The sequence below is a fragment of the Lemur catta genome, chromosome 8, assembly GCF_020740605.2.
Source record: "Lemur catta isolate mLemCat1 chromosome 8, mLemCat1.pri, whole genome shotgun sequence".
In the NCBI taxonomy this organism is placed as follows: Eukaryota; Metazoa; Chordata; class Mammalia; order Primates; family Lemuridae; genus Lemur; species Lemur catta.
In genome coordinates this window covers 6,245,207-6,271,506 of record NC_059135.1, presented here as the reverse complement: position 1 = coordinate 6,271,506, position 26,300 = coordinate 6,245,207, and the positions used below count along the sequence as shown (strand labels likewise).

At 43.3% G+C, this 26,300-nt stretch overlaps 1 protein-coding gene, 2 non-coding genes and 1 pseudogene across 8 annotated transcripts in view; 3 read left to right on the top strand and 1 right to left on the bottom strand.

Annotated features, from left to right (window-relative positions):
* Window positions 1-23,181, top strand: part of ATG16L1 (autophagy related 16 like 1) — a 40,822-nt gene extending 17,641 nt beyond the window's left edge. For 3 of the 6 annotated variants that reach the window (XM_045559603.1, XM_045559606.1, XM_045559608.1), the window contains 12 exons: window positions 746-832; window positions 1,481-1,537; window positions 2,444-2,546; window positions 5,223-5,328; window positions 9,051-9,121; window positions 10,635-10,706; window positions 17,033-17,153; window positions 17,422-17,527; window positions 19,651-19,800; window positions 19,918-19,965; window positions 20,777-20,878; window positions 21,761-23,181. In XM_045559603.1, the coding sequence (XP_045415559.1) occupies window positions 746-832; window positions 1,481-1,537; window positions 2,444-2,546; window positions 5,223-5,328; window positions 9,051-9,121; window positions 10,635-10,706; window positions 17,033-17,153; window positions 17,422-17,527; window positions 19,651-19,800; window positions 19,918-19,965; window positions 20,777-20,878; window positions 21,761-21,854 (1,117 nt within the window). In that variant the 3' untranslated portion in view covers window positions 21,855-23,181. Of the gene's footprint in view, window positions 1-745; window positions 833-1,480; window positions 1,538-1,755; window positions 1,807-2,443; window positions 2,547-5,222; window positions 5,329-9,050; window positions 9,122-10,634; window positions 10,707-17,032; window positions 17,154-17,421; window positions 17,528-19,650; window positions 19,801-19,917; window positions 19,966-20,776; window positions 20,879-21,573 lie in introns of all 6 variants that reach the window. The other 3 variants (XM_045559609.1, XM_045559607.1, XM_045559605.1) reach the window with 3 other exon arrangements.
* Window positions 222-303, bottom strand: LOC123644175 (annotated as a pseudogene).
* LOC123644257 lies at window positions 3,586-3,862 on the top strand. Its single transcript, XR_006737074.1, has one exon. It is a non-coding gene; the product is annotated as a small Cajal body-specific RNA 6 (non-coding RNA).
* LOC123644256 lies at window positions 16,161-16,480 on the top strand. The gene has a single exon (XR_006737073.1). It is a non-coding gene; the product is annotated as a small Cajal body-specific RNA 6 (non-coding RNA).
* Window positions 23,182-26,300: the final 3,119 nt, after the last annotated feature.

Sequence of the window (26,300 nt, the reverse complement as noted above, 5' to 3'; positions counted from 1 at the left end):
CTAGGACTTGATGATATCACTTGAAACGTGGTGGGGTCTCCAGATGTCAGGGGCACTGAGTGTTTAAACATAAGCACAGAATATTCGGAGTCAAAAGTGAATAGTGTTTAGCTTTTGTTTTTCCATCTTTAATTAAATATATGAAATCAAGTTGTTAATGGCCCTTTTAGCAATCCCTTCTTCCCCTGGATTCTTCTCCCTATGCATTTTTTCTTTTATTCATTTATTTTATTTTATTTTTTTTAGCAATAATCGTGCCTCAGATAAACCTCATTGGCTACAATACTGCCACTGTGCAAAGCTTCCTACACTGTCGTTTTATTGTACTCCATCTGCCCCTACCTGTCTTAGATACTCAGCCCTGTCTCGTGGGCCCTTCAGCTGTGAAGCTGACTTGTGATGGAAGTCTCTGCATTGGTATTGGTTATGCAGTTACAGAATCAGTAGACCGTTGTTTGATCGCTTTTCAATTGGGAGCTGTATTTATATCTAAAAGGATCAAATGTTCCTTTAAAATTATTCTCAGTTGGAATTCTGGATTTGATTTGAACAGGCTAAATGTTTCTCTTAGTGTTGCCCAGAGCATGGCAGCTCTTCCTTTTTCTCCACAGAACTTTTAACCATCTGTCATAGCCAAGTCACATAGGTTGTGTGTGACTAGAAAAGGATGTTGGCATTTGCCAAACAGATTCATCACAAAGCTCCTGTTTAGCAGAATCAGAGAATCCCTTGCCCTTCTTTCCAGGGATGATGACATTGAAGTCATTGTGGATGAAACCTCTGATCACACCGAGGAGACCTCTCCCGTGCGAGCCATCAGCAGAGCAGCCACGTAAGTAGACACAGTTGGGCCAGGAAAGGGAGAGCTCGAGCCACAGTTTGACAGCAAATTTGTGGACACCACAAAAGAATGGAATCAGTTGCACCCAAACCCCTGAGCCCTTTGCTGGCACACCACAGAGGCGTCTAGTCTTTCTCGGCTGACCTCTGCTTGATGGGAGGGAGACAGAGCATAGGTGGCCTCCCATTTCTAAATACAAAAACATGTAGTGACTTCCTAAAAGATAGTTAAACCTTATCAAGCAGAATGATTGTTTAGATCATGCTGTTTAATTCTTACGAGGGCTCAAGGATTTTTTGGGGGGCGGCTAAAGCAGGACTGAAGGAATGGGGATTGGCTATTAACACCCTGAAATTGTTAGATCAGTTAGACAATTTCTTTGTCTAAGGCTTTATTTTCAGGAAATTAATTTAATTCTAGGGAACCTTGTTTCTTTTAAAACTTTTAGGCTGGGTTTTCCCTTCTACCTTCCCACTATTTTCTGGTGGTTCAGTACTGTGTTGGGTTTCTCTTGCCTGGGATTTGGGAACTAAATGGGAAACATACTCCTAGGTACCTGTTTTTATGGACTGTTTTTATTGATTGATTATTTGGGCAAAATGTTTCTAAGGTTTAAACCTATCCTCCCCTCCTCTTTAGTAAGCGACTCTCGCAGCCTGCTGGAGGCCTTCTGGATTCTATCACTAATATCTTTGGGTAGGTTAGAAGACCTTCACCTTTCCTTTTTAAAATGTATGTAAATATACCTAAATATATGTACATGATATATTATTTTTTTAATGTACACCAGAATTTCAGTGGTGCAGAGTATACAGATGCCTTAATTTCAGCTTTTCATTTAGCTTCTTCCTTTTTTTCCTCAACTTCCTTTCTCTCAATCTCACTGCGTGCTGACCTCTGGCCTTTCCCTTTAGTCTGTCCGAGTCTCCCCTTTTGGGACATCATTCTTCTTCTGATGCTGCCAGGTGAAAATATTCTCTCTCTCTTAGCCCAGCATGTGAGTGTGGGTCATTGGTAATTACGCTGATCACGCTTCACTACCCTCAATCATCAGATGTACACGTGCTAACCAGGATGCTTTGCATGTTCCTAGGAATGCTGGCAGCCCTCTGAGCAGGGCTGTCAGGTTGAAATCCTTGTACCGTACTCATGCTCTCGTCGCTCTTTCTTTTGGCATGTGTTCGACTCCACATTGGCCACAGGTGTATGCTGAGGATGATTGTAACTAGGCATAGAAATCATCTTAAAATAGTTTTGTGGAAATACCAAAAAGCTACCTCGGAGCTAAGCTGTTAAGTTGAGAACGTTTCCTAGCAGTTTATTGACTGGGTAAGCGGTTGTTCAGGATTGCTTTCCAGTGTTGAGTTTTGGAGTCTGAGTTAGCAAGCAGGAGAGTAAGGAATGTGCTGGCTCTCTTTCTCATTGAGTGAGGACGCTTCTGATTTTTTGTGAATAGCTCTGTGGTTTGAAGAGTCTATAAGGGACAAAAGCTATTGACAGAGGCAGTCTGCTTAAGCAAGGTCATCTTTGAGTTGTTTCTGACATTTGGTGAACAACAAACCCCTGCAATCCTGTCTAATATTTGTCTTTGTTATTTCTTAGGAGACGCTCTGTCTCTTCCTTCCCAGTCCCCCAGGATAATGTGGACACTCATCCTGGTTCTGGTAAAGAAGTGAGGGTACCGACTACTGCACTGTGTGTCTTTGTAAGTATGCTCCAGCCACAGAGCCTGGCAGTTAAAGGATTCTTTCTATGACTGCAGCTGAGCTTTCCATGGTTTTATTTATAACAAACTTTTACACCTGTTGGCTGTATGGCTATGAGGAATTGATATATTTTGCTTAGCTTCAGAGGACAGAATTTATTACAGACATCCTCTGTGACACAGGACTGTCTGAGAGAGAGGATTGGTAGCATGAAGGAGGGGGCAAGGGAGAACTAATTAGGGATGATGAGAAGTAGGGGCATAATTTGTGCAGTTGTCACTAATAGGGAGGCAGCAGTTTCATGAATTATGCCCCTGTCTGAATGACTTCTGACCATTAGGAGCCTATGATTAGAAACAGGACATAGTCCTGGGCAGAAGCCACTGTGATACCAGGCCTGCACCCGGAGTTCAGAGCTGGGTCCTAGTACTAACAGTTAATCTGCATCCCAGCTGGAATAATTGAGCAGAAATCAAAACATCCTCAGGAAACTGTTATCTAGTACCTGGCTTTGGGCTTTCAGAGCACTGGGGATGGGAAGGAGCAGAGCACAAAGAAAAGAGCCCAGAGAGTTGGGTGCTAGACATTATTTAGATATGTAGTATTTAATATTAATTAATAGTAAATTAGTAATTAGTAGTAAATCTAATAAGTAGTCTGAGCCAAAAGGGGCAGTTAATTCTAGGCTTGCATTTAAGCTATTAAGATTGGTATAGGTCATTATTCTGAGAAGAAATAAAATTCCTGATTCTGGGATTGGCCTGTTAACTGATGGGCTTGAGTTAAAGGAGCCAGCTTTCAGAGGAGGCAAAGACTTGTAAAAATGAGATGGAATTTATATGGTGGGAGCTTTCAGTTCCAGGCATAAGGAGGAACCTTAATAGGTATTTGTGCACAATGAACTGGCTGAGTGATGAACCACCTTGGCTGCTCAGGGAGTCTTGCTTTGGAGGAGGAGTTGGACTGGGGAACATCAAGGCCCCTTCTCATCCCCACTCCACTCCTGTGATTCCATCGCAGGCCTTGGCTCCTCGCAGAGGTCGATGATGATTGGTAAAAGGTCTGATTGCACTGAATGTCACAGTCCCTTCCTTGCCCTCAACTCCCAGCAGCCGATTGTTTTCTCTCCTGTCACATTTAAGTCATGTGTATGGGATAATGGAGCAGCTGATAATTTGGGATTCTGTCAGTGAGTGTTTCTGAGAGTGCATGACTCACAGCTGACAAGTATCCAACAGAACCAGGCACTCAGGAGATTGACGAGTGGCAGTCACGGGTGTGACGGTGCATGATCTCAAGTTTTCAATCTGAGACCTCTAAGGAGAAAGAAACCATAAAAATTAGAAGAAAGGAAATTACATGGAGGTAAAAGATTTGGTCACCTGTCATACAAATTTTCAGCAGTGGGACATGAGAGGGAAAGTAGAAAATCAAATTACTAAACAAAATGATGCTTATCTCCCAGTCCTGCTCTCAGTGATATTTCAAGCATCTTTTCAGTTCCAACCAGTTGTGAAGATCAGGTTTTCTCTTCCCAAAATGACCTTTTAGGCAAGTGGTTAATGATCTGTTTAACGACCTAATACTGATAATCCATGTTTTCTCATCTTCCCCTCCCCACGCCCGATATCCCATTATGGAAATTTTCAAACATCTGCGGAAACAGAGTACAGAGAGCTCCTGGGTGATGTCATCCAGTGAGGCAGCTCCAGTTAGTCCCATTTGCCAGTCTTATCATCTGTCTTCTCCGTACACTTCTGCTGGAGCAATTTGAAGCAAATCCCAGACATTGTATTTCATCCAAAAACATTTCACTGTCAATGATCTTTGATTACATGAGGACGGGATGTAATTCCCCCTGGTATGGGATGCTTTTTACTTGGCTTCCCTTCTGAACCTGAACACAGATGCCATCTTTTCAGGTCATGTGTTTCAGTGTTTATGCCATTCTCAGAAATTTTCCTATAAAGAATTTAAATTCTCCTGAAATAGTAACTGTTATTTTATTGAATGTCTACTTGTGAGGCATGGTTCTGAGTAACAAAAATCTTTTTTGTAGATGAGCAAGCTGAGGCTTTGAGAAGTTAAGAAATTTGGCAGAGGTTACAGTGCCAGCACACGCTAGTGCCATGTCTCCAAAAAGAACTACATGAAATCCCATTATAACACAGATCGATGCCTAGCGATGGGGCTGGCCGCTGCTTACATTAGGACTCGTCATGTAAAGCTTTCTTTATCATGAGAGGCCACATGCTATACAATATGAAGATATATAGTATTTAATGTTAATATTGTTAATTAGTGATAAATCTAATAAGTAGTGTTAATGCAGTCTGGACTAAAAGAGGCAGTTAATTCTAGGCTTCTAAGCCATTAAGATTAATATGGGTCATTATTCTTGGAAGAAGTAAGATTAATGCGTAAACAAAGTTTAGACAGTCTACACAGATTTTTGAAAAGGTTGCACTGTATTTAAAGAAGTGCAACTGTAACTATACAAATAAATTAATAGAATCTTAGGAGACTCTGAGCTAGGAGTCCAGTTTAGTTGATGATTGAATCCACCTCTGTTTAAAGATGAGCATTTCCCCCTTGTTAGACATTGGGAGTGTGTGTTTGTCTCGGGCTCTGGGGATGATAGTAACTGGGTTTGAAACAGGGTGCTTGTCTTGCAGGATGCACATGATGGGGAAGTCAACGCTGTGCAGTTCAGTCCAGGTTCTCGGTTACTGGCCACAGGAGGCATGGACCGGAGGGTTAAACTTTGGGAAGTGTTTGGAGGTGAGAGCCCGCTGGAGTGTACAGCAAGAACCCCTGCTGGCAGCATCTGGTTGACCTTGCTTTCAGGCACTCTTTGTTCATCTTTTTAAAACATAGCATTTTATGTAAGGAATCATCTGACCAAAGTAGTATTATTTCAGTTACTTTTTATATCTGAGTGGTTGCTAGCTGTGGTTTTCCAAATAGTGACTAGAAAATACTGTTAAGATATGTATATGTTTATATGAATATGTTTATGTTAGTAAGGGCTATGTAATTTTTTTCATATGTACTAATCAACATCTTGAAAAATAGTACCAGTTTTAGGAGGAAAATAAATCTTACGATCATGAACTCCATAATTAAACTATACATCAAGCTGTGGTTGATGCATTTAATCATGACAGTGACAATAGCCTAGAAAAAATGACCAAAGTCATATCTAAGCTTGAGAAAAAAAAAGAGGTATATTACCAGGAAAAAATCTATTTAACAATCAACTTACCAGACAAGAGCCCTTAGATTAGGACTCAGTCTCTTTGATTGGAACTCAGGGTGCTCAAAAAGGGGATGACATTAAAACAGAAAGAGTGAATGAAACCATCTCTTAGGATTCTGAAGCTGGGCATAGCCCAGTTCTGACATTTTTGAGATTCAGTTAAATATGCATATATTTTTAGTAAACTAAGGTCAAATAACAAGTCTACGGTACTTTGTTAAGTTTCCGTAGTTGAGCATATTATCAAATAACTGCAAAATGCCTTTGTTTTTATCACTTCCCCTGACACACAAAAGCCCCGTGCAGTTAGAAAGGTAACTAATCAACCTGTTTGACAAATGAAGAAAATAAAACTCAGATACTACATGAATTACATAGTTGATTGACTGGCTAGTCAGCGATTCATGGCAAGTGAGTGGTGGGGGTAGGATTAATCCAGGTCTTAACTTAAGATCCCATGTTCTTCTTCCCACTGAAGCCTTCTCTAAGCAATAGAGCAACCAAGAAATCATATAGGTTACTATTTGTAAGGTTCATTAGAGCAAGAGCAATCTAGTAATCCCTTTGGTTAGAATAGATTATTAATAAAGCACCCTACTTGTCTTATCCTGGCCTTTGATTTTCAGGAAAAGGACTCAGTAATTAAATCCCAGGCAGTTACAGCCAGTTGAAGCCCATGAAGATTTGCTGTTTTGCCCAGAAATACCATGTTAGCTTATGGAATGATAACTGCTGAGGCTATTATAAAACAATAATAAAAACATATCATAAGAAAAGAAATTTTAGGAGATTTGGTTTATAAAATCTAAGTGTATAGTCTGATTATGTCATTGAAGTTAAATAGAAATAACATTAGAATTTATTTTTTTGAGACAAGGTCTCATTCTGTTGCCCGGGCTGGAGTGCAGTGGTCATAGCTCATTGCAGCATCAGTCTCCTGGGCTTAAGTGATCCTCTTGCCTCAGCCTCCAGGTAGCTGGGACTACAGGCAGAAGCCACCATGCCTAGCTAATTTTGCTTTCTTTTTGTAGAGATAGGGTCTCACTGTGTTGCCCAGGCTGGTCTTAAACTCTGACTGGAAGCAGTCTTCCTGCCTTGGCCTCCCAGAGGGCTAGGATTATAGATGTGGCCACTGAGCCCAGCCAGCATTAGAAGTATTTTTGTTTTACTCCTTGGTTGGTAAAAACACACCTATAGGAAAATTAGAAGTGCCAGTAATACTGTTACCTTTTTGCTGATGAAAAGGAAATAAGCACTAATCAAGGTTAATACTGACATAATTTGTGCCAGAGTATAATTTGTGTTGATAAAAGTTTCTGCTGAGTCTACAAATGTAATGTAGGACGCTTGGCAGCATTTCTTGTAGTTTTTGTGGGGCCTTTTTTCCATAGCTTTTTCATTCTGTAGGTTTTTTCCTCCTGGCTGATATTGACTGCATCTTGGAAGAGGCCAAGTCCAAGGAGACCTTTTATGAAATAGTTTGGGCGTCCTGTTTTTTTACCCTTTTAAAATATCAGAAGAATGGCACTTTCCATCCAATAGGAACATCTATTCTTTTCTCAAAAGCAGATGGTCCATTGGGAATTAATTTTATAAATGCTGTTAACATAGCCTACCCTGGAACCTTGTAGATAAAAGAGCTTTAGTAAAGTATGTGTTCTTTTAGAGGTGGATCTCTTGAATAGAACACCATTTATGGGTCAGTGCTTACATTTTGGCACTGTGTTCAGTGCCAAGCAAATAGAACGATATTTGAGCGTAAGCCATAGAGATTTCTTAGAATTTGCAGTAATATTTTTGTCTGTAAAAATCTTACCTAAATAAAATGATACTTTAATTAGTGTATATTAACCCTTTTCAACTTTTTCTCAAATACATACTAATCTGATGAAAGCTAGGACCCAAGAAATGGCATTAAATATGCTATATTTTGTGAATAAATTCTGGGGAGGGGTTCATGAATCAGCTTAAAAATCTATGACCTGAATATATACGACAGCTTCAAGCCAGTGTTCCTGTGATCCTGGTATCCAGCCCTAATCATTATTACTACTGTTTAGTAGTACCGAGTAAGATAAAGATAACTATATGTTGGCTGGGTGAGATGGCTCACACTTGTAATCCTAGCACTCTGGGAGGCTGAGGTGAGAGGATCACTTGAGGTCAGGAGTTCGAGACCAGCCTGATGAACAAGAGAGAGACCCTGTCTCTACTAAAAATAGAAAAATTAGCTGGGAGTCGTGGCGTGCACTTGTAGTCCCAGCTACTTGAGAGGCTGAGACAGGATTGCTTGAGCCCAGGAGTTTGAAGTTGCTGTGAGCTAGGCTGACCCCACGGCACTCTGCTCAGGGCGACAGAGTGAGACTCTGTCTCTTAAAAAAAAAAAAAAGATACTGTATGTTAAAATCTTTCCTATTCCTATCTTCTTTTATGAATTCAGTTACGATTTCCTAATTCCTAGCTTGTCTACATAGATTGTCTTTCAGCTACCTTTTTATAAGGCACTTAAATCATTGAGAATTTTGTCCTTCATAGTTTATGATTGTGTTATTAAAGTCGCCGTGTGGGTGGCCAAGCTGTCTGAAAGCACGGCAGCAGGGTACGTGCATTGTCCCTGTTGGTGAGCGAGAGCCAGGAAGCGGGGCAGGGGCACTGGCACTTAGTTGGCTTGCCAGAATCTTAGGTTCGTGGAGATAAAGTATAAGGAAAAATTCAGAAACACCAGACTAGCTTTATTGGCATTCTAATGCCTAGTCATTTAAACATGACTGAAAAAGTTCCTTCTCAAACCTTATTAAAAATCATCACAACATGGATGCTGAAATCTTGATCGTCAGTTTCTACAGAAGTGATAAAGTTGGCACAAATACTGATCAAACCCAAAGATTTGTTTATGTAAATTAGAAAAATTACTGAGAAATAACAACTAAACTCAATCTTTAGTTTGATATGTTTTATAAATTCCTACACTTTCTCTGTGTAAAGGCCATTAATAATTCTAAATCTCTTTAGCAAAATGGTGGGTCGGCATCCACTTAAACATTCATTGCTCTGAGAAATTAACTGTGTATTTTGTCAGTTACCTTCCATTTGTCCTGGTGTTTGATTCTGTAAAGGTGTAGGAAAGCTGCAGTTTCAACACTGTAATTGGCTTCCATTGTATTTCGGTGGCCCAATTTAACTTATTTACTGGCTTTATTTAACTTTCTTTCTGACTTTCCTCAATTTTTTTCTTTTTATACAGACAAATGTGAATTCAAGGGTTCCCTATCTGGCAGTAATGCAGGAATTACAAGCATTGAGTTTGATAGTGCTGTAAGTATCTAACATCTATGTTTTTAGAGGTCTTGGAGAACAATTTAAGACATGTGGTTCTTAGAAATTGAAAAATAACTTATCTGGTTTCTCTACCATTCTGTGTAGCTTAAGTCAAATCTATGTTCGAGATGGGAGTAGAGTATAGAATTAACTGGTACCTTGGGTTTTGGTTTATGCATTAGGCTTTGCGATGTTACTCAGTGCTTTGTAAAATTCTACTTGCCATGTTTTGAGTGTTTAGACACTGTACTCCAGGGGCCAGTTTGGTCCCTCCCCTCAGAGATTTGCCATTTAAGTGAGAGTGACAATGAAAGCATTTAACTGCTAATCATCGTGCTAAGGTTGTGGTGGAGATGTGTGTGGAGTAGGATGGAAACATGTATGAGGGAGCAGTTGGTTCTGGGGTCAGGGTTAGGGAACACAATAGGACATTCAAAGCAGACCTCAAGGTCATGTGTCACGTGCAAAAATGCAAGAGCGGTCATCACAGGCAGGGGAGGCAAAGAGGAGGGCGTGGGCAGACTGGTGCAGTAGCTGGGGTGGAGGTGACAGCTGGGTGGCAAGGATAGCTTCGTGATCTCTCAAGAGTCCTCCCCTTCATTATCTTCTCTGGGGAGCCTTTTTCACATTCCTAGTTGGGCTGAGGGTTCTTCTGTTTTCCTGTAGCATCTTGTGCAAGCCTGTTGGAATGGTGGCTGTCCACATATGCTGCTTTTGCTAAACTGAGAACTAACTTCCTGAGGATGAATGTCTGGATGTTAGTCATCTTTGTACCCCCAACAGCCAGCACAGTGCCTGGACTATTATATTCGTAATAACTACTCCTTGAATTTAATTGCGGAGTGATTTGATTTAATTGAGGAATGATAAGGAAATAAGGTTGGAAAAAAGTTAGGTGCGGGTCATAGTGTATGTTGTGTTGTGGGGTTTGAGCTTCTGTAAAGCTGTGTGGAGCCTTGAGGGTACAGCGTTAAATTCTGGGATAACTGTGACAGTGCTGATGATTGGATTGAGGGGGAAGGTCTGCAGTGACCTGAGCATTTGGTGCTTCTGCAGACCTGCTAGAGGCCCAGGTTGCAGCTGAGGCAGGAGGGTTGGAGAGGAGAGGGTCTACTTGCTAGACACACTGAAGATGAATAGGTCTGAGAGTGATAGTTGGGAGATGAGGCAAGGAAAGAGTCAGGAGTGCCTCTAGGGTATATTTCTGGCTCAGGCAGTATGTAGAGAATTAGTATTTGCTGCTGGTGAAGGTTGCAAGGGGAAAAGGAGCTGAGTTCCATTTTGAGCTTGAAATGTCTATTACATTCAGGTGAAAATCAAGTGAGCTCATGAGAAAAGGTCTCAACTCTAAGGAGATGGGCAGCACACTGCTGACAATAGCCGATATTCACATTGGGGTGTGGTTTGAGGCATCTCAACCTTGGACTTGATTATTGCAGAATTTGTATTGTGTGAACTGAATTCCTCTATTTTGCCTAAAATTTGTTTTTCCTCTCCTTTATTCCTGCAGGGATCTTACCTCTTAGCAGCGTCAAATGATTTTGCAAGCAGAATCTGGACTGTAGATGATTATCGATTACGGGTAAGGTCCGGTTGAGAAAGTTAGTACAATCTCCAAACTTTGCATGGCAGGAATATAGAAAAAAAGACAAGTGATCTGTTAGGGGACTTGTGTTGTGTTTCTGAAAATCATACTTGATTCACCTTGCCCTTTCCTTTCCTTCTTGGGAAAATGTGTTTCTAGTTTACACTCTTGCTTTGTCTAGGATTCAATTTTCAGTATATTTGCAATAACACCCTCACATTTGCATGAACAACTTGGAATACCCCTGTTCATAAGAACTAGGTAGTTTTGGGTAGATACCAATTTTAGCTTCACATCACAGATTTTAGCACCAGCGTGTGAATTGTGATTCTTATAAGCCCTAACACCTAATAATTACCTCACAGAGTATAGCTGGAAAGCAGGATACAGAAGTACATGTGGATGTACTTATCGCAGAGGTAAACTACTCTGAAGCAACAAAAACTCAAGCTGGGAAACAGGAGACAGGTGTCAGAGAAGGGAGAATGAGACCCAGTGTTGAGGAAATCTGCATTTGAACCCACACTTGCCATGAAGTCTCTTGGTATCCAAGACAAGACCAAAACTTGGTGATTGTATTGCCTTTGTTCTAACAACAACAACAACAAAAAGCACGTAGCTTAATTTGCAGTTTACTGGATTCTTTGCAAGACTAGTGGACTTTGAGGGCCTTTAGCCTACTCTTAACCGTGTCCTGTCCCCAGGTAAATGTGTGAAGACCAGGAGGCTTTTTTTTCTTAAGCTTGAAAGAATCGTCCAATAAGCTTATTAAATAAAAGCTATTGAAAGTGATAATGGAAGATGAACTTGGCATTGGTAGACATTTTACAAAAAAGTTTGTCAACCCACACAAAAAAACACAGAGGGCGTGACATTAAGAGGATGAACCTCGTAAGTCTACAGGGAAGTGGAGAGCTATAGTAGAATGGTCTAGTGGTCTGATCGGATGATGTGGGAAGAATCTTTAGAAACATGTAATTAACTTATCACTTAAGATTTCCATTTTTTTTTTCTTTTTAAGATTTTTAAATTTATTTTTAATTTTTTTTTAAATTCAGGATATTATGGGGTATGAACATTTGGTTACATATAATGCATTTGCCTCATTCAAGTCAGGCTTACAAGCATGCCCTTCCCCTATACAGTGCGTTCTGCTTCCGTTAGTTGTGGGTTTATCCCCCAACCCCCGCACCTTACTGGCACCCTATGAGTATTAATACCATGTGAGCACTTTAGTGTTGATCAGTTAGTACCAATTTGATGGAGAGTACGTATGCTGCATGTTTTTCCATCCTTGTGATACCTCACTTGAAAGGGATGGGCTTGAGCTCTATCCAGGATAATATACAAGGTGCTAGTTCTCCATTGTTTTTTGTAGGTGTGTATTCCATGGTATACATATACCACATTTTATTAATCCGCTCATGTATTGATGGGCACCTGGGTTGTTTCCACATCTTTGCAATTGTGAATTGTGCTGCTTTATACATTCAAGTGCAGATGTCTTTATTATACAATGTCTTTCTTTCCTTTGGGTAGATGCCTAGTAGTGGGATTGCTGGATCAAATGGTGTTTCTATTTTTAGCTCTTTGAGGTATCTCCAAATTACTTTCCACAGGGGTTGTACTAATTTTGCAGTCCCCCATCAGTGTAAGAGTGTTCCAATCTCTCCACATCCATGCCAGCATTTGTTATTTTAGGACTTTTTGATAAAGGCCATTCTCACTGGAATTAGATGATATCTCATTGTGGCTTTGATTTGCATTTCCCTAATGATTAGAGATGTTGAACACTTTTTTATATGTTTGCTGGTGATCTGTCTTCTTTTGAGAAGTTTCTGTTCATGTCCTTTGCCCATTTATTGATGGGGTTGTTTGATTTTTTCTTGTTGATTTTCTTAAGTGCTACATAGATTCTTGTTATCAGCCCTTTATCGATTGTGTAGAAAGCAAATAATTTCTCCCATTCTGTAGGCTGTCTATTCACTCTGATGATAGTTCCCTTGGCTGTGCAGAAGCTTTTTAATTTGATCAGGTCCCATTTGTTTATTTTTGTTGCTGATGTGATTGCTTTGGGGGTCTTCTTCATAAATTCTTTGCCTAGGCTGGTGTCTAAAAGAGTCTTCCCAACATTTTCTTCAGAATTCTTAGGGTTTCACTCCTTAGGCTTACTTAAGTCTCTATTTTCTTGAAAGAGCTATGTGGAAGATTGTCAGTATTAGATGCTAGCCAGTATCTCAAGGGTAGTAATTCTTCATTCTCAGTTGAAAGAAAGATCCAGGTCTGAACATGCGAGGTGTGAGCCCTGAAGATGACAAAGATGAGTGTTGTGCAAGCTGATAGCCTGCCTTGTGTTCTTGGGTCAGTGAAGGGCCAGGTGGACTGCTTGGGAGCCTGCCACTTGAAGTCCTGTAGCTCTGTGTACACGTTTCCGTACATGTGGAAAAGACGGTCTAGCTGGTACTAGTGGCTGCATTGCAATCCATCCTGTGCTGTGCCATAACTTGTTTAAACAGCAATGTTTTATTGGACATTTAAGATGGGGTTGAATATTCTGCAGTGGTTAATGTGCTTAAAGGAAAAGGAAATTTCCTTGAGTGACTTCTCTGTTAGACCCAGTGCTGAGCTATATTATATATGCTATTGCGTTTAATCCTCAGGGAAGCCAGGTGAGGTAGGTAGATGAGGAAACTGAGGCTCAAATAAACCCTCAAAGTAGCCTGAGGTAACACACAGTTAATAAATAAGATGAGAGTTTGACTTGAAGCCTGTGCTCTTTCTTGTCTTCAGCTGGTCTAGATTATTCTAGACTCAGATACAGCAAAACTGACGAGTTATCAGGCCCTTGGAGATAGAAGGGAAGCTGTTGAGGAGTCAACCAGCTGTTCAGGGTGATATTTTTTCATTAGTAAAAGAGGAGTTCTTTACAGGTAGGTGTCAACTTTTGGGTCTGTGATCACAAGGAGACCTAGAGACCAGGAGCTGGGCTAGAAGACTAAGTCCATAATGTTGGGCACTTCATAGACTCCCTGTTGTAGGCGGTGCTGCTTCTGCCTAGATCCTGGTTAACAGATGATACTGGAGGACAGGAATGGACCATCCCGCCATGTTCTGAAACACAGGCATAATCCACATCTTGGTCAGTATCTCCTTAGCTCGCATGATAAGGGAATGGTTTTGGAAAAGACTGTCGTGCAAGAAGCAGCTGTTGAGCACTTGCTTTAAAATCCTTTTTGTAAATGATCCTAGAAACAGCCTGGCATTGAAAGCAGTCCTCCAGTGCCTCCCTTAAAAATCTAGTCAGTGCAAAACTGTCTGGCTGTTCTGTAAGATTAGAGTTAAGGAACTGAATTGATAAAACCCACCCTGCTCACTTTTCTAACAGTGGTGTGGAGAAGTGGCCACAGTGAGGATTGGCTACTAGGTGATGGTTTTTATTTTAGAAACTTTCTCAGCAAGTTCTACATTCTTCTGGGATCATTTGTCTTTGGTTGGTGTTAGTGTTAGCTGTATGGTTCAGGTGCTGTCTGAATGGGCAATTTTGTGTTTAGTAATAGTGGTCAGCACACAGGATCTGCCAGGAGGCACAGAGGGAGCCTGTGCACAGCCCGTTAGAGCAAAGGAATCTTTAACCACTGCCCCCAACTTTGGTGCTCAGGTTGGGGTGACATCTGAACCCTCTGCCCATTTCTCGTTAATCCCTGTTTAAAAGTGGAAGATGAAACCTAAGAGTAGTGTTAAAAATAAATTTCAGAAACACTTAATGGATAAAAGCATTTTAAATCTGATCCACTTAAAAGACGGACTTGTGAATGATGTAGACCTGAATGAATGCTCATAGGAGGCCAAACTTTGTTCCACTGGGGGTGCGGAGATGGCTAGTCAGCCTCAGGCAGGTTCAGCTGAATTTCCACCAAATACAAGATGAGAAGAAGGCCAAGCTTTATAAGAAGCAAGCTAATAATGCAGCTAAAGAGCCAAGAAATAAAACACCCCTTCCGTTCCCATTAGTTCAGCCGTTTCCTTCTTAGAAATAAGAGAAGAGAGTTATATAGATGTTCATCACAGCACACTGTGAAGACTTTTAAAGAAAGGGGGTATAAAAAGGAAGAGAATCAATGCACCGACCTTGTTGAGTCCTTACTGAAGCAGCTTGAGGGTATTCCTTGTTCACAGATGTTAGAGACCCCAGTGTTCAAAGCCAAATTGGTGGGACCCTAAACTCCGTGAGTTTTCAGGTATCACATGAAAAAGTGCTTATGCTGTAAGGTGAAGGAGAGCAATGGATAAATTTTTAGGAAGAGCGTAATTATGTAAAGATTAACATGTGCATTTAATGTATGTAAAAATGAGAGTACAGATGGTCTCCGCCTTAAGATTTTTCATCTTAGGCTGGGTTTGTCAGGGCTTGACCCCGTACGTGTTGAGGAGCATTTATATTTGCATAGGCTGCTTATGAGCGGTGTCTTTTTTCTCCCTATGTTTTTAAAATATTATTTTACTCTTATACTAAATAAGAAACTGCATATACATATAATTGTTGAATTTTTGTTAAAGATATTTGTTAAGAATTTAATTTACAGACATAAGAAATACCTACCCAAATTTTGTCTCTCCCTGTGATTTGTACAGATTGGATCTTTTTCTTTTTTCTTTTTTTTTTTGAGACGAAGTCTTGCTCTGTCACCTGCAGTAGAGTGCCATGGTATCATCTTAGCTCATTGCAACCTCAAACTCCTGGGCGCAAGTGATCCTCCTGTCTCAGCCTCCGGAGTAGCTGGTACTACAGGCACATGATGCCTGGTTAATTTTTCTATTTTTAGTAGAGACGGGGTCTCACTCTTGCTCATGCTGGTCTCGAACTCCTGAGCTCAAGCGATCTCCTGCCTCAGCCTCCCGGAGTGCTAGGATTACAGGCATGAGCCACCGCACCCAGCCATTGGATAATTTATAATGAGTGGAACTGATACTTATGTACTGAATTCAATGTAAGGTTTGTTGCTGGAACTTTCTTGATCTTACCAGAAGGATAAGTGGGAGGTTTTCATACAGCCATAGCACAGCCGCCACCTGGCTGGCAGCAGTTGTGAGATGCTGTCCCATTTTCAGAGAGGTTTAAATGTGGGATAAACAAGTGTTAGAATCCATGCAAACTTCTTCCATTGAAGAGGGGAAGTATAAGTGGCCCTAAGTTTTCTGTTTTGTGCTGAAACAGAGTTGTTCCACTGAGAAGAGAGGAAAGATTAGTCCCTACAATTTTAACACTAAAAATTTAATACTGAACTCTGAGGGCTCATCTTTGGGAGTTGGGATTGGAACCAAGTAAGTTAGCAGTTGTACTAAGTATATTAGGGTCTTTAGAGGCATTTTTTAATTAGAAAACATCAGTGAATACCTTCTGAGTCTGTAGAGTTTTACACACATTAAAATGCCAATCCTACACTATACAGAGGTCAATGATGAATAGTAAAAGGTCTGACTCCCAGATGCCCTCCCTGCATCCCAACGGTCCCCAGCCACCTCTCTTCTGTCAGATGCCCTCCCTGCATCCCAACAGTCCCCAGCCACCTCTCTTCTCTCAGCCTCCAGGAGTGCTGTGATGGGCAGAAGGGCAGCTGACACTCTGTGATGTCCCTGTTCTGTGTTCTGTGTTCCTTGGCGAGCCCAGGGAGGATGCCATGGTTGGCATCCAACAGCTCAGTCACAGAGGGATTTGATTCCTGGGAGTGCCGGTATCTGTGGCTATGATCTGACCTTTTCAAGCTGAGACCTCTGATTAGAAACCCTTCAAGGGTTTTGATTATTTGTATAACAGAGTCCTGATGATTCCTTTTGTTAATTAGGCCTGCAGTGACCCTGTGTAATCTGACTTTAATATGAAACTGACTTTCAGCAGCACAGGGTAAAGCAGTACAGGCAGGTGTCTGTAGTGGAGCTGATTTCAAAAGGGTCCTCCAGCTGCCCCTCTTTCGTTTTAAGGAATTGGGGGCCATGTGACATTTGGGACTATTGATGTTGGATTTTGTTTTTAATGTTATTTTTAGAGGGAGATTTATTTTAATTGGTCTTGATATCTCACCTATGGGCAACACCCAAAGATAGGCTTTGTATGAAACATGTGGCCTCTTTGGTTGGGACTCAGTGAATGAAACTGTGCTTCATATCCTGTATTTCTTTTCCCTTTGGTTTCTTACCACGTTCAGTGTTCCTGACAGGGCGTTTTGAAACTCTGGCTCTGGGGGTTTAGATGCCATGGATGCTCCCCGCCAGAGTGGGCAGTGTGTGGCGCCCGAGGCTCACCCAGGCTGTGTTCTCTCTCCTAGCACACACTCACGGGACACAGTGGGAAAGTACTCTCTGCTAAGTTCCTGCTGGACAATGCACGGATTGTCTCAGGAAGTCACGACCGGACTCTCAAACTCTGGGATCTACGCAGCAAAGTCTGTGAGGAAATTCAGTCTCTCTGTGTATATACTTAGACATTAGCGTGGAGGTGTTTGTTCCCATGTCTGAGCCTGAATTTAGTGTGATACAATTTGCATTTCAGATCTGGTTTCACATTTAGAGGGTACTGAGATAGTGACAGTTTTTCTTATTGAAGGCCTTATTTAAATGAGTAATTGTGGTAACTCAGTGGTTAGAGTGTAGCAGTGTTGTGTACACAGCCATGTAGGTGCCTCTGCTTGATTAATCATGTTTGCTTTTCTTTCAGGCATAAAGACGGTGTTTGCAGGGTCCAGTTGCAATGATATTGTCTGCACAGAGCAGTGTGTAATGAGTGGCCACTTTGACAAGAAAATTCGTTTCTGGGACATTCGGTATGATACCCAAAAGCTTGCTGGGGAGGGCAGATAAAACAGTCTGTTTTAAAATCTCTGGAAATGGCAGAAGTGAGCTGCTGTACACCTTTATCTTACTAACACGTTGATGTGCTTTACCATGAAGTAGGCTGTGAAATTCAGCAATCATTTATTGAACGTTTGCTGTGTACTGGGTACTTTAGTAACTGCTATGTAAGCAAAAACGAACAAGGTACTCTTCCTACCTTTAGGTAACTTATGATAGAATGTACTAGAGAAAGCAGACACAAAAGTTAATGAGCAGTGTGCTGCAGTAGACACAGGACCTTGTCCAAGTATGTGAAAGAATGCCTCTCTAGGTGTGTCTGGAGAGGTGAGTAGCCACTCAGACATTCCAGACCAGAACAGCAGAGCAGCCTGGCATGGCTGACGCATGGCAAGGGGCAGCAAAGGGGGTGGGATGGGTTGGGATCAGGTTGCCACAGGGTTGACAAGCCATTGCCAGGTGCTCGATCCTGTAAGCCGTCAGGGTTTTAGGGAAATGATTACTTTGCAAGAGTCTAGTAGATTGTTCTGGTGGCACTTTGAGAGGGCATATTGAGGAGCAGGGAGATCAATAAAGAGTTGATGGGGACCTGAATTCAAGACAGTAGAGGGAGACATGGAGGAGGAAGTCTATTTGAGGGCGAATGTGGACAGGGCTTGTTGACAGGTTGCAGGCAGAGGGTGAGTGTGGGGGGAAATAGAGCAAGATGGAGATTAAATGAGGACAGATTTAGAATGAGGGTATGGTGAGTATTTTCAACATGGACATTAATTTGTGGTTTGTAATAGATATTGGGGAAAACAAAAGTTTTAAGAAGTTGGAGGTAGAGGAAAAATCAAGAGTCCTCAGTGAACAGGAGGATTTTGAAGACAGAAGGATTATGCAGAGAAGTCGCATAAGGCAAGGACTGTGATTAGGGAGCAGCCTGAGGAGGAGTGGCTGGAAAGGGAAAGGAAGCTGGGGTGGGGATTTGAGGGGAGAGGAAGCAGAGCTGTCAGTGGCAGGAGAGATCCCGGGGCTGACTGCTGCAGAGGTGGGTAGAGTTAGTTGGTGATCCGATTGCATAGAGGTGATTGGGCCAGAAGCCCAGTTGCCCAGCAGGGTCATGGAGAGAGGGCAGTGAAGGACTGTGGTTACACATGGTGCTTGGGAATGTGGCATGGCTCCAGAAAGCCCGCCATGATGCTTGTAGCTTCTGGATACTGCTTCAAGTTTTATTGATAACCTTTGGTTAGCTTTTAAAAACCTGAAATTGGAACTTAAAACTGGAATTTTAGAGTTAAACTGGGTGATAGATGCCTCCTGGTCCACCTTCTAATTTGATAGGTGACCCTGGGTCCCCAGGAGGTAGAGCAGCTTGCCTCAACCTGGTGTTTAGCAGCAATAAGATAAACTCTCGCTTAGTTAAGGTGTGAGGTTAAAAAAAAAAAAAATTCATTGAAAGCTTACTATGGAGAGGTCAGCATCTCCTTTGGCTGTGAATATCACCAAGGCCTGTTCAGGGTGGCTGTTAGCTGACCTGGGCATGGGCTGGGGCACAGAAAAGGATTGGAAGAAGAGAAGAGGAAGGTGTGTAGGGTGGTGACTCTGTCCTGGACTCCCCAGTTCCACATCTAGAATGGCCAAGCTCGGGTTGGAAGGCCCCAGACCTGAGCTTGAGTGTAGCAGGAAACCTGCCAGAGACTACACAGGTGTCCATGCAAGGCAGCCAGGCCTATGAAAGCAGGTTTTCTGTGCCACCTGTATCCAAAGTTGGAATTATAACATTGAAATAATACTTATTAGATGGTAGCCCTAGTTAACTCATGCTGATCAGAAGCTCTGATTGTCAATCTAAAAATGGGCAGGGAAATTCTTACCAGATTCAGAGTTCTGGTACTGAAAACTACTGTCATAGGGTCTATTGATGCAAAAATAATAATAAAAGTAGTCACTGAGGTGATTATTTACTGTTCTTAAAGAATGTTACATTCTAGTTGAATTGCAGTGCCTTTTTTTTTTTTTTTTTTTTGTCCGTGGCATGACATGCTGGTTAAATGGAGAAGTTCTGACCTTTCCATGTTACATTTTCTCAGATTTTTCATCTCTCTCTTAGGTCAGAGAGTATAGTCCGAGAGATGGAGCTATTGGGGAAGATTACTGCCCTGGACTTAAACCCAGAGAGGACTGAGCTCCTGACCTGCTCCCGTGATGACCTGCTAAAAGTTATTGATCTTCGAACAAATGCCGTCAAGCAGACGTTCAGGTAACCCAAGATGTGCTGGTTTCCTGAGGGTCGCAGGAAGCCCAGAAGCCCAGCCCTGCTCTTGTGCATGCTGCGTGGCCAGAGCTCTCTGGTAACAGCGCCCGTTGTCTGTTTCAGTGCACCCGGGTTCAAGTGCGGCTCTGATTGGACCAGGGTTGTCTTCAGGTTAGTAATGATGCCCCTCACCCCAGCACTTGGTTATCTCAATGCACGTGGGGATATGGAGCTGAATGTGTCCAGTGTCTCGGCACAAGTGTCCAAGAGTGAGCATGTGATTGCGTTATTGGAGATCGCCATCATGGTCTCTCCCTTTTTAGTGTGATTACGTGAACCTAAGTGTGTTACACCCAAAACAACGACTCGCTAGTCGCTTTTTTCTGGGTGAGCTCTTCAGGTTCTCTTCTCTTCACCCTCTTACACAAGAGCTATTAGAAAAGAGCCGGAAAGGCTGCTGAGCCCAGGGACAGATCTGAATAGGCTCTTTGGAGAAGGGCACTCTGAGGTGGTCTGCAGTTTCCCTCTCCTCATTCCCCTCCTTCCACGTATTGTGCGTCTCCACGCTGTAGTTCCCGGCTCAGTTCCTGTGTTGTGCAGAAGCTACTCCACCGTTGATGCTTCCTCTGTCCTCTCCTCTCCTACTTTCACTGAACCATGTGACAAGACAGGCTGTCGGCTGAAACCTTTAGCTGTTTGGAGGTTGGCGTTGATCTCCGGTGTGTGTGTTTGAGTCTGGTAAATGGTTAGGCACTGGAGCCCCAGGAAGGAATGTGCCACTCTTCCGGAGCTGGACGAGGCCGGAATAACAGAGTGAAGCAGATTTGGCCGTAGGGACGTGAACAGCACACACTCTGACGTCTGCATACACAGAGGGTGGTCATAAGTGAAGAATAAACATTCCTCCTTGGCCAGAGGGCCATGAGGTTGCTGAATTGCAGGTGTGGAGTTGACAGCCTTCTTCCCTTACTGCCTCCTCTAGCCCTGATGGCAGGTACGTGGCAGCAGGCTCAGCTGAGGGTGCCCTCTATGTGTGGAGTGTGCTCGCGGGGAAAGTGGAGAAGGTTCTTTCGAAGCATCACAGGTAAGATTAACCCAGTCGGCCCCTCTGAGGTGGTGGGCAGGGCCTGTGACTTCCTTCCCTCAGGGATCATGTCCTCATTGGGCTCACACGTCAGTCAGCCTCATGAAGGCGGCGTCCGCTCACCTGCTCTGCTGCCTGAGCGGGTTGGTGGAAGGAAGCTGGGGCGGGTCACACAGGGCAGCAGACCACGGCCCTTACAGATCGCTTCAGGTCAAGCGGTTCGAATGGAAGGTGTTACAGACACATCCCTGCCTCTCTCTGTTGTGTACCATGTCCTCTCTCCCTCCTTCCCCTTCCCTACTCTCCTTCCCCTCTTCCTCCTTCCCCTTCCCTACTCTCCTTCCTCTCTCTCTTTCTCCCTTGTAAGTCCCTTTTGTTAGTAAATTGACTTGTCCTAAACACTGGTTTTCATACACCTTTTTTATTTTCCATGTGATAGGCAGTCCCCAGGCCCACGTTTTCCCCAGCTTTGTTCTGTCCACACAAGCCCACCTGCTAATTGGGACACAAACACCAGGTTCCTCCAGAACCCTCTCTCTGCCCTTGGGCAGCAGTGACTGCTCTGCTCCCAGTCCTATCCAGTGCTGACCAGTGCACATCCTCCTAGCTTTTCAGAGGCATACACAGCTACTCCCTTAGTGTGAGCATGATAAGGCTTGGCTGCTAACGGGGCCAAACTCCCTTCATCCCGACAGAACTTAATAGAACACGGTGCAGGTTTTCTCAATGAGTCCCTGCCTCTATGTGGGTGCAGTGCTGGAGAAGAAAATGAAAATTGGAAAAATCTTGACTCGCTGAATGCATGTGAGTGTGGTGTTTGGTTTACTAAGACTCAATGCAAATGTTCTGAACCCTGATGCTCTTTTGATCTCTCCTTTGAAGCTCATCCATCAACGCGGTGGCGTGGTCCCCCTCCGGCTCACATGTTGTCAGTGTGGACAAAGGATCCAAAGCTGTGCTGTGGGCGCAGTATTGATGGGGCTCTCAGGGCAGGGGGGACCTCGGCACCCTCCTCCGGAGAAGCACGTGGACTCCCACAGCTCTGTCCTGGCAGGTGGTGTGCCGGGAATAGCTTTGACCTCCCAGAGAAGAGCTCAAGCCATGTGGCTCAGTGGCCTTCCTTTGAACAGGATTTCCGAGGATTTGGCTAAGGTCTCTACTGGCCTGGAAGAATAACACTGAAAAACTCGGGACACTGCAGTCACTTAGCAGAAGTTTAGGCTGTTGCCTTGGTTCACGTGGGAAACACTACTAGTAGCTCTGACCTTCCATACCTCATTGGGGAAGCACAGGGCCCCCGGGGTCTCCTCACTGGATGGCAGTGCCAAAAACACCCCCCATGTCCAGGTGTTGGTTCTCTGTGCTTTCTCCCGTCCTTCCAAAGTTGGTCCTGGCCTAGTGCATGTCCATCACCTTGGGGCCACTTGCCCAGTGAACTGCTTTAAGCATTGGATTAACGGAAACTCAAATGGGGGGCCCGTCCGTAATCTAAGGGGACCATGGTCCCCTTGCTGGTAGGCTGCAATGTTATTACAGGGCTCTTGTTCTGAACGCGTCTTATTACTGCTGAAATTGCCCTAGGTCTCTTCAACTGGTCTTCAGAGCTGGTTCCCTTGCCCCCCAGAATTCTACATATTTATTTCTTGGTCAAGAAATAAATCTCAACTTGGTTTTTTTAAAAAAAATTTTTTTGAGAGCAAGTGTGAAAACCTTTTCCAGAGAAGTGGGTTTGCTGCAAACACTGAGAAGGTGGGTGCATAACACATTCTTGCTAGTGACAAGGGATTTGGGGCCTCGAGCGTATTACTCTGGAGCCGGTGATTCCAGCCACCGCCCTGCCCAGCCTGTGTGCAGTGCCCTCGGTGCTTTAGTGAGAGAAGCCCAGTCCCTGAAGGACAGCAGCGTCATCTTCCCATTTCGGGTCGTGAGGAAAGCCGGGGGAAGAACGTTTATCTTTGCCATTTTACCTGTTTGTAAAATTTTAGTTCTTTGGGTGTCCGAAACACCAGTGTTTTTATCACTTTTTAATTTGCACTTTAATTTTTTTTCTTCCACACTTGTTCTCTGGGCACTTGGGGATGTGAGTGCTAGAGCCGGTGAGAGGAACCAGGGGGCTTGCTGCCGACAGGCCTGGGCTCCGTTCCTCTTTCCCTGCCTGCATCTGCCCTTTACGGTTTGCTCTTCAGAGGACCTGTGCTAAGGAGAGTTGAAATTCACAGGGCACATCTTTTATTTATTTAATTATGTTGCCCAACAGAACTTGATTGTAAATAAAAAATCTGTTATATACTTTTCAAACTCCATGTCTCTTGGTTGTTATTTTATTCGTCTTTGCCCTTAGCAAAGAAAGGGGAAAGAAAGTTATTTCTTTTGTTTTCTTGGTATTTGTTCATTTTGTAAGTAATGGATAGTGCTATTCTGAGGTCTTTCCTCATTGTTCATCATGGAAACTCCATTCCACAAATTTACTCCCTGTAAACAACAGTATTCCAGTTTCACATCACGTGTGCATCTTAACTAAAACTGGAAACGTGTTTTTTCAGAACTTTGCCATCTGTAGTAGAAGAGCCCAACACATAACATTCTACAGTTTTCTGCACTGAGCCCTTCTCCATAGGATTTATATGAATTATGGTGGGTCTTCTTTTAGTCTTAAAATTCCTCTTTGCTAAAGAGGTGTGAATTTTCCTCATTAAGGAGTGGTTTATTTGTGGCAGCTCAGATACCTAACAAGCAGCCTGAGCTATAACAAATGACCTCTGTGAGGGACTCTGCCAGACAGATGTCCACTTAGCCCACCAGCTTGAGTCAAGGTTCCATTATGATCTGAAGTCTGAGGCAGCCAACATTTGAGCAAAAAAGCTGAATGAACCCTTTACAGTCACTTCCAAAGAGGTAAGTGATTCTCAAAATAGGCCCCAAATAAGTGTTGCAATAGCCTCAGGTTATTCTGTTTTTGAACTTGGAGGGAAGCACGGCTGTTGTCTGTGTTTCTCAGTCTGAGCTCCATCCCACACTGAACTCTGCTTTAACTGTCAGGGCTGAACTAAAGGTGAGGGGTCTCAGCACTGGGGAAGGTGCATGAGCAGGGGCCCTCCCAGTTCTGCTTCCATTGGTTGAGACAGGAGCCATGCACAGGTTTTTCATTTCCCGAGTAATTCCCATGTGCAGCCAGCGTCAAGAACTGATTGCCTCCCGGGTATTCAGAGCTGATGCACCTTGATTGTAAATGTCATCTGTTGCAAGGCCTGCTTTAATCCAGACATAAACATAGTTTGAGGATTTAAAGAACATTACTGGATATGTTTGCCCTAGGTCATTTTCCAATATAGTGTGATAAATGAGGTTCCAGGCCTTATTCTTATAATAAGTACATATTGTTCATATACTACCTTTCGTCATGTATGTTGTACAGCCACCTTCTGCGTCTTTACATCATGGCACGGGAAAATTTTACATGGACACTGGGGTAAACGGACACAGCTGTAAGAGGCCAGCCCAGGCTTCAAGGGCAGGTTTGCCAGGAAATTCCAGGTTGTAGAGTATACCAGAACTTGTAGAACTACATGTGTCTTCCTATCTGTAGCACAATGGGGATTTTAGTCAATTAGACATTTTGAAATGTGGACTTTCCACTAACAGGCCCGTGTAGAGGTACCAGGAGACAAGAGTGGCAGTGATGGGCTAGCTTGTACCAAGACTGCTTTGATACAGAAACCACAAACATTTTTTGTTTTATACTGTCTTGGATAGTAAGAAGATGAGTCTGTGGCTCTCAAATTCCATAATCCGAATTGCATCCCATTTCGCAAATGGGGGAAAATTTCATAGCTAAGCAAGAAGTTGTCCTCATCCTAGAGTCCTGGCTGCAGGTTGGCACTGCCACACCAGGCCCACGGGGAGAGGCATGACAAAGGTTCATCTTCCTCAGGGACAAAAACAAGTTGGCCATGCTCCTCTACGTTGTCTTTTCTCCTGTGTCCTACTTTAATAAATCTCACACTAGAAATCCCAGTTTCTCATCCAATAAGTTGTGGAATTCTTGGGTAAAGTGAGATATATTCTATCTGCCTAGATTCTACAAAAGTGCATGGGTATGTGGTGCTTGCCAGTAAAAGATGGAACTCTGGTCCACAAAGTGATTCTTAGCTGCCTCATGTCAGCAAAGCCTCACTCTCTGCCCTCAGGGAGCTCTGACTTTCATAACACATCTCCACTGGTTTCCATCTGTGCCTCTGAACCCTTCCTGACATATTTGTTGGAGATACTTCTCCCATTCTCTACCTTCTCCAGCCATTGCTGTGCCCCTCAATACTCCCTGTTCCTTAGTGGATCTTCCCCTGGGCTGCTGCCCTTGTGTTCTCACCCTCGATTGGCAGGCACAGTGAGAAGGTCCAAGTCAGGATAGACCCAGAGCCAACCTAAGGAGGTAGCCAATGCTGTCTGCAGTGAGCCCTGATGTACACCCACTCAATTGTGCCGGCCTTGCTTATCTATTCCCCTTAGTGCTTTTTCCCAAGAGTGTTTCGTAGCAAGCTCCCAGCATGCCATTTTACCCATAAATCAGCATGCATCCCAAACTGATGAGGATACCAGGCCATAATTATGCCTACTGGAATTATTATAACCATAGCTCATTAGGATCACCCACTATCCAGTCTAGATTGTCTTGACTGTTGGAACGATGTTTTTTATGATTGGTGAATCTGGATCCAGTTAGCTTTGGCTGTGTAACAAACTGTTAATACTTCAAAGTTTCATGGCTTAACACAACCATCATATCTTATGGTTGTGAGTCAGCGGGCCTGGCTGGGTTGGGGATGAATGGCGGAGGGTGGCCTCTCATGCCTGGCTGTTGACACACAGTCAGCTGGGGCACGGTGGCCCAGCAAGAAAGCCAGCATCAAAGTGTAAGCCCTCGTCACTCTTGGCTCACCTTAACATACTATTGTCAAACAAGTGGGTGGCACAGGCAGCCGTGCCACAGTATGGGGCACTCCCCAAGGGTGTGGGTGCAGGGAGGGGCACCGGGGTGGCCATCTTGGTGATCGGCCCCAGTAGGGTCTACATTCTGTTCTCCCATCACCTGAGTCTATTTATTCTAGAACAGTACCTCTTGCCAACGTTTATTTAATGTCCCACACTGCATTTGGTTGACTTTCCTCCATGGGCAGACGTTTATGTCTCAAGTGGGAAACAGCCGACACGTTACTGAGTGCCAGGCTTCTGTGGACTTGCTCTAGCCCCAGGACACAGGGAAAAGACAGCAGGTGAATTCGGGCCATGGGCTTTATTTTTTCAGAGAACTAGTGAGGATGGGATAGGTAGGTATGCTTGTGAGCCTGGCAGTAGGAGGACAAGCTGTAACAGTCGGATTTCCAGTTACTTATAAGCCGTCAGCCCTGGTGGTTCCAAGAGTAAG